The following is a 6,967-nucleotide window of genomic DNA, read 5'->3' on the forward strand; positions in this document are numbered from 1 at the left end:
AGTGGGAATAGATGAGACTCATAAGATGAAGAGGGCCCAGATCATGAAGGACCCAGTGAGCCAAGGAAAGCACTTGCACTTTTCTTTTGAGTGAAGTAGGAGCCATCAGTGAGTTCTGGGCCGAGGAGTACATGAGCTGATCTTGGATTTAACAAAGCTTCATGGCTGCTCCATCCGGCAGGGGCAAGGTAGGAGCAGTAGAGGTGGCGGGAAATGGCCAACCAGAAATGAATATATTGTCAGCATAGATTTTAAAAAATCCACTTTCAGGTTGTTTAAAAGAGACATATCTAAAACATAAGGATACAAGAAAGATAAAAGAAAAATGTTAGAAAAAGATATACCAGGGAGATGTAGCTATATTCATCAGACAAAATAGATTTTAGGGCAAAAAGCACATTGAGAAATAAAAAAGGGGACTATATTATGGCTGAAAGTTCTAAAGATTCGCCAGCAAAGAATTTAACCTTTTCTTGGTGACTTATTTTAACTAGGATATTTACTGATTTTTAAAATTAAATAAAATGCATATTTATGGGAAAAAAAATACATTGGGCAAAAAATTAACAGAACCACAAAGAGAAATAAGATAAATTCACCTTCATATTGGAATGTTTTGATGTAGCTCAGTAATTGGTAGATCAAGCAGTCTGAAAATCAGTTATGTGCTAGGAAATTTGAACCACACAATTAGCAGATCTGTGTAGATATGTGTAGAACATCCCACTTAATAAATACATAATATACATTCTTTGCAAGCATCCATGGAGTATTTGCAGAAACTATGTACTAGGCCTTAAATTGTATTTCAAAGACTACATTCCCTGATCATAATGCGATAACAAAAAGTTAACTGGAAAATCCTCATATGTTTAGAAATTAAAGTTAACTCATCAAGAAAGTCATAGAATTAGAAAATATTATTTATCAAAACCTTAGGAATATAGCTAAAGCAATATTAAAGGAAAATTTATACTTACAGTAAGGAGAGGGGAGAGGCTAAATGTTAATGTGCTAAGTTAATCTGGTTTAAGAAAGTGAAAAACAAAATAAATCCAAAAAAAGTAAAAAAGTGAAGAAAAGTAATAAGGATAAAAGAAGATATTAATAAAATAAAAAATATACAATCAAGAGGAACGAAGAGGAACACTACATATGCCTCAGAGATCAAACAGATGGTAGGAAGATATTATGAATAACTTTTTGCTGATACGTCTTTAAAACTTTGGTGAAGTGAATACAATTTCAGTATTTAACTTACGAAAATTTATTCAAGAAGAAATATAAGGCCCAAATAGTCCTTTAATTATTAGGAAATTGAATCAAGAGCAAAAATTCTCTCACAGATATAACACCAGGCTTTTATGGTTTTACCAATCTCATACAGACTATTCCAGATAGAGGAAAAGAGGGAACACTTGCCAATTCTTATTATCTTAATATCAAAACCTAGCAGGGACAGTTCCCCAAAAGGTTCGAAAGTTACAAGATCTTAATTGTCAATATAAATACGAAAAATTTTTAATAAAATGTTAACAAACTGAGTCCAACAATGCTAAAAAAGATAGATAGTACATCATGGTCAAGTTTGATTTATCCCAGAGATTCAAGGATTGTTTAATATTAAAAAATTGACTAATTAATTAAAGGGGAGAAAATCGTAGGCTCCTGTCAATGGACACAGAATGAGCATTTAATAAAATTCAGTATCCTTGTGACTTAAAAAAAAATCTTAGCTAACTAAGAATATAAGGGAACCTAATAATAAAGTATTTTTACAAAAAGCCAACAGTAACCATCACACTGTTAATTGGGAGACTGAAAGTGTTCATTCCCTTTAAGATGAAGAGCAAGACAGCACTTTACTAAGTGTTGGACTGGAAGGCCTGGTCAGTGAAGAAAAACAAGGAAATGACATAGGAATCAGAAAGATAGAAAGAAGCAAATTTGTCATTATTCTCACAATGGATTTGTCTGATTGGAAACCCAAAAAGAACTTTCAAATAAATTATTAGCTTCATAAGAGAGTTTTTCAAAATCAGTTACATTTTTATACATCAGCAACAAACAGAGCACGTGATTATAGAAAAGGTACAATTTGTATCAAAGGTGGTATAATCAAAAACTCTAACAAAAAATTTGTAAGAGTATAATATTTAATGTATAATATTTTAAAATATTACAAAACCTTATTGAGAATCACTTTTTATAAAAAATTAATGGAGAGATATACATGTTCATAGATTAGAAGTCAGTTTGGTAAAGATGTCAGTTCTCCCCAAAACTGATCTATAGATTTGAGAGGGTGTTAGTTGTTGTTTTTTAATTTGACAAGCTGATTCTAAAATTTACATGGAAGAGAAAAAGGCCAAGAATAACCCTGTACTCCTAAAGAATAGAAATAAGAGATACCAAACATTCTTATCAAGATTTTTATCACGCTAAGTAATTAAGAGAGCATGCTTGACACAGGATAGAGAACCCTAAAACTGGTGTCCTGTATGAAAACAATTAATGACAGAGAGGCGTTGCAGTTAAAGGTGGAAAGGACGGACTTTTAAATAAAGAATGCTAGCACAGTTCATTATTATGTGGGAAAACGAAATTAGATCTTTGCTTTGCACAGTACACAAGGTTGGATTAAGACTTAAATATGAAAGACAAAAGTGTCCATCTTTTCTAAGACATTATAGGACAATATCATTATGACCATGGTATAAGGGAAGAATTTCTTAAATTAGACCCCAAAAATACAGACTTATAAAGGTGAAAACTGAAAATTTGACTTTGTTCGAATTAACACCTTATATTCGAAGATACCAGCACAATATTATGCGGTGTGTTTTCTTTTCTTTTCTTTTCTTTTTTTTTTTTTTGGTTTGTTTTCCTTTTTTCCTTAAGTCCTTATCCATGAGAGATACATTCTGAAGTATTTATGGGTGAAACAATGTGTTATCTTGGGTATACTTTGAAGGACACCAGGAAAAAAAAAAACCTGAAGAGAGTGATGAAACAAGGTAGATTATTGATAATTAGCAAAGGTAGATGACAAAACGTGGAGGTGTCTTATACTATCCATTTTCTGTGTACATTTGAAATTTTTTATTTGAAAAAGTTTTTTTATATAAGAAACCATCCATTTTTAGGGTGACTCCTGGATTTTCTGGAAGTCTTAACATTTTTAAAAAACCATTTTCTGAAAAGGTCGCTTATTAAATGTGCATCTAAATGCGATCTAATTTTTATCTCTGGGTAGTATTTTTCTTATAAATTAATAAATTATGAAGCAACCTTTAAAAAAATGCCATAAAGAAAATGGAGAGACAAGTCACAAACTAGGTGAAGGTGTTTGTAACACACAGAACCAAGAAATTGTATACAAGATATTAAGCAAAGAACTTTCAAAATCGATAAGCAGTTTCTTAGATATGGCATCCACAGGATAAATAACAAAAGAAAAAAATACACAAAGTGGACATCATCACAGTTTTTAAATTTTGTGCTTCAGAAGACACTGTCAAGGAGGTGAAATGCCACCCCACAGAATGGGAGCTGCAAATCATGTATGTGATAAAAGACTTTTGTTTAGAATATATAGAGAAGTCTTACAGCTCAATAATAAAAAAGACAACTCAATTTTGTGAATGGGCAGAGATTCTGAACAGACATTTCTCCAAAGATGATATAATGTCAATGAGCATACGAAAAGATTCTTGACATCATTTGCCACTGGGGTAATGCAAATCAAAACCACAGCAGAATACCACTTCACACCCACCAGGACGACTATAACAGAAAGACAATAACAAGTGTTGGTGAGGATGTAGAGAAATTAGAACCTTTGTACATTGCTGATAGGACTGTAAAATGGTGCAACTGCTTTGGAAAAACAGTTTTGCAATTCTTCAAACCATTAAACGTGTAGAGTTACCATATGACCCTGCAATTCGGCTCTTATGTTTATACCCAACTGAAATGAAAGCATATGTCTAAACAAAAACTTGTTCAGGAATGTTCATAGCAGCATTTTTAAAGATGGCCAAGAGGTGGAAACAACCCAAATGCCCATCAGCTGATGAGTGAATAAATAAAATGTAGTATTTACACAGAATGGAATATTATTCAGCCATAAAAAGAGTAATAATATATGCTACAACATGGATGACCCTTGAAAACATGCTAAGTGAAAGAAGCCAGACACAAAGGACCACATACGACTCTGCTTATATAAAATGTCCAGAATAGGCAAATCTGTAGAGACAGACTGTAGATGAGTGGTTGCCTAGAGCTGGGGGATGAGATGTGTGGGGGTGATGGCTAAGAGGTATGTGGTTTCATTTTCTTTCAGTGAAAATGTTCTAGAACTGATTGTGGTGATAGATGCATAACTCTGAATATACTAAAAGCCACTGAATTGTACATGTTACGTGGGTGAATTACATGGTATGTGAATTATATCTCAATAAAGTTGTTTTAAAAAGGTTAATAAACAGCAGTTCAACAAGAAAATAAGCCAGACTGCATGTCAAGGCATTTCTCAGAAGAAAAATCACGTATGCACAGTAGAAACTTGAAAAGATCTTCAACCTCATCCCTCATCAGGGAAATACTAATTAAAAACACAGTAGGATACTCGTTTGATTGGCAAAAATTTCAAACTCAAGACAATTGCTCTACATGTAGAGGAAGTGGAGAAGTGAGGGAAACTCATCCACTGCCAGCAGGGTGATAAATTGGTACAACCACTTTAGAAAATAATACAGCATTATTTGTAGAGAGTTAAAGATGCAAGTATTCATGACCTGGCAATTCCACTCCGAAGTATATATCTAACGAAATTCTTCCAGTTGTGTGTTGGGATCACGTATAAGAATAGTCACAGCAGCAGTATAAAATTCAAAACCACATAAAACTAAACAATATAATATTTAGGGAATATAAGTATATGTAGTAAATAAACCTGTTATTAAAACGTCAAGAAGAGAAAGAGGAACACGAAATTCAGGATGGTGAGTATGAGAAGGAATTGGGGTTACCTCACGGGTGATTCGGGGTTTAAAGATGTTCCTCTTCTTAAACTGGGTGGTGGGGTGTAGATCCATTATAGGGATGGTGACAGGGGTACCAAGCACAGCGTTATCCAACAGCCTGACATTGAGGGAAGATTTAGGCAAACTCGGAGCAGTTTTTCCATGCAGTTCAATCTTGAATGCTAATAATGCTGACCCTGAGTTTCTAGAAAAGGTTAACATATTTAGCATCTTCTATTTAAGAAGCAAAAGGGATAAAATGTTCTTATCCAGGAAAAAAGCAAAGAAAAAATACTAAGGACTGTACAAGAAGGGAGCAGCAGCAGAATGGGAGTATTTAGAAAGGTTTCCAATAAAAGTGGTTAAAACGAAAAGTTTTCTAGTTCAAGGTGAACTTCATTTATTGGACCACAACTTCTTTATCTTCAGTTCCCCTAACTAAAGCAGACATTGCTGTAAATAAGTAAAACCCCACACTCTCATTTCATTCACTTAGTGGTTGATTTTCTCTCTTCAGATCCTGCTCACACTAAAAGATGAACCAGAAACATGCGGAGGAAGAACCTATTCACTACTCCCGCTGCTCCTGGGTGCGTGACTGAGGGTGAAGCATCCACCAGCGCTGCAAGGGGTCCATAGTATTTTTTTGCTGCCTCAGTCCCCAGAGCCTTCAAGCAGAAGTGGCAGTAGATTGTTGCCAGTCATCCAATCCAGACTTTTACTGAGATGACAGGAAAACACATCAGCTGGATTTTGATGGAACTTGGCAGTGGGGACATTCAACTGATGCATTATATACCCCGTCAGAGCACACGTGTATCTTTTACCCCTTTCCCCCCTCCCCCAACCTGCTTAGGTCTTCTCTGTCCCTCTCCTGCTACCACACAGAGATGATATAAAAGAGGCTCTTTGGCTATTTGCATTTTGCTTCCTCTTCTTTTCCAGATTGCAGTATTAAGCTTTACTTCCTACAAGCCTAAAATCCCCAAAACATTATCTACCAAAGTTTTTCTTCCCTTTTCAGAGGGTTTGGGGAGAGGAGGGAAGCTTCCATCCCAAGTTCCGCGGAGAGCGGAGAAGAGTCGGTGTGCTGCTGACCACTTGAGCCATGGTAAAGGCACCCTTTGGAATTACTGATTTCTAAAATTAATAAAGTAATTCTATTTTTATTTTCTTTTTTTCCATTTACTAATTTCCCAACAATCAGTATTCACAAACGAGACTGAGATGGGACCAACTTCTCATTTTATTTCATCGCTGAGCAATTTTTTAAACTTCATTTTAGAAATGTGAGCTATAAAGAGATGTTTTATTCTTACGTTTTCTTTCAGCAGGTGGTGGGTCCAGGCTGTTCCCCCAGGGCAGCTCCCGCACCTGGGAGGCCGGTCTGTGCAAATGTCTCCATTATCAGACCACCGTAGACAGGTCCTCAAGGGGCGTGTGAATCTGTATCCAGGTGCACCTTGTTTACCTAAACAGTTCATCGGAGTGACGCAGCGCAGCCTGGCTGCTTCCTACCTGCCTGTCCTCTGTTCTCTCGCTTCCTCATCTTTCCCAGCTCCTCTCTCTGCCTCTGCTGGAGAAAAAGTTGAAAGGTGGGCAGCAGACACCACCAAAGGATTGACTTAGCTGCCCTAGCGAGTTATCGATGAGAATCCAGAGTCTGGGGTTTCTCCAACCATGTGCTATAGACTCAGCATTGAAAGCCCAAAAGAAAGATGACACCCAAAAACCAAAGAGAAAAGGGAATTTGTTGCCTTCCTAGTGAATGAAAACAAAGGTTTGAGTGCATGGAAGCATTTTGTTTGCATGTAAAGGATGAGGCCTACCATTTGCAAGAGAAATGAGAGAATGTGTTACAGATGTTCCTGGGACTGCTGGCTGTCATTCGAGGACCATCTTAACTGTTTGCTAACTTGGTTGTGGATTGGTTAGGA

General features: G+C 36.0%; 1 protein-coding gene across 13 annotated transcripts in view; it reads left to right on the forward strand.

Annotated features, from left to right (window-relative positions):
- Nucleotides 1-6,199, forward strand: part of TTLL5 (tubulin tyrosine ligase like 5) — a 225,489-nt gene extending 219,290 nt beyond the window's left edge. For all 13 annotated transcript variants that reach the window (XM_025042041.1, XM_015599721.2, XM_025042044.1 and 10 more), the window contains one exon: nt 5,548-6,199. Coding sequence is in view for 2 of the 13 variants with exons in the window: in XM_015599721.2 (XP_015455207.1) it covers nt 5,548-5,570 (23 nt within the window). In the remaining 11 variants the exon portion in view is untranslated. The remainder of the gene's footprint in view (nt 1-5,547) is intronic.
- The last annotated feature ends 768 nt before the right edge of the window (nt 6,200-6,967 follow it).

The sequence above is a fragment of the Pteropus alecto genome, unplaced genomic scaffold, assembly GCF_000325575.1.
Source record: "Pteropus alecto unplaced genomic scaffold, ASM32557v1 scaffold8, whole genome shotgun sequence".
Taxonomy (NCBI): domain Eukaryota; kingdom Metazoa; phylum Chordata; class Mammalia; order Chiroptera; family Pteropodidae; genus Pteropus; species Pteropus alecto.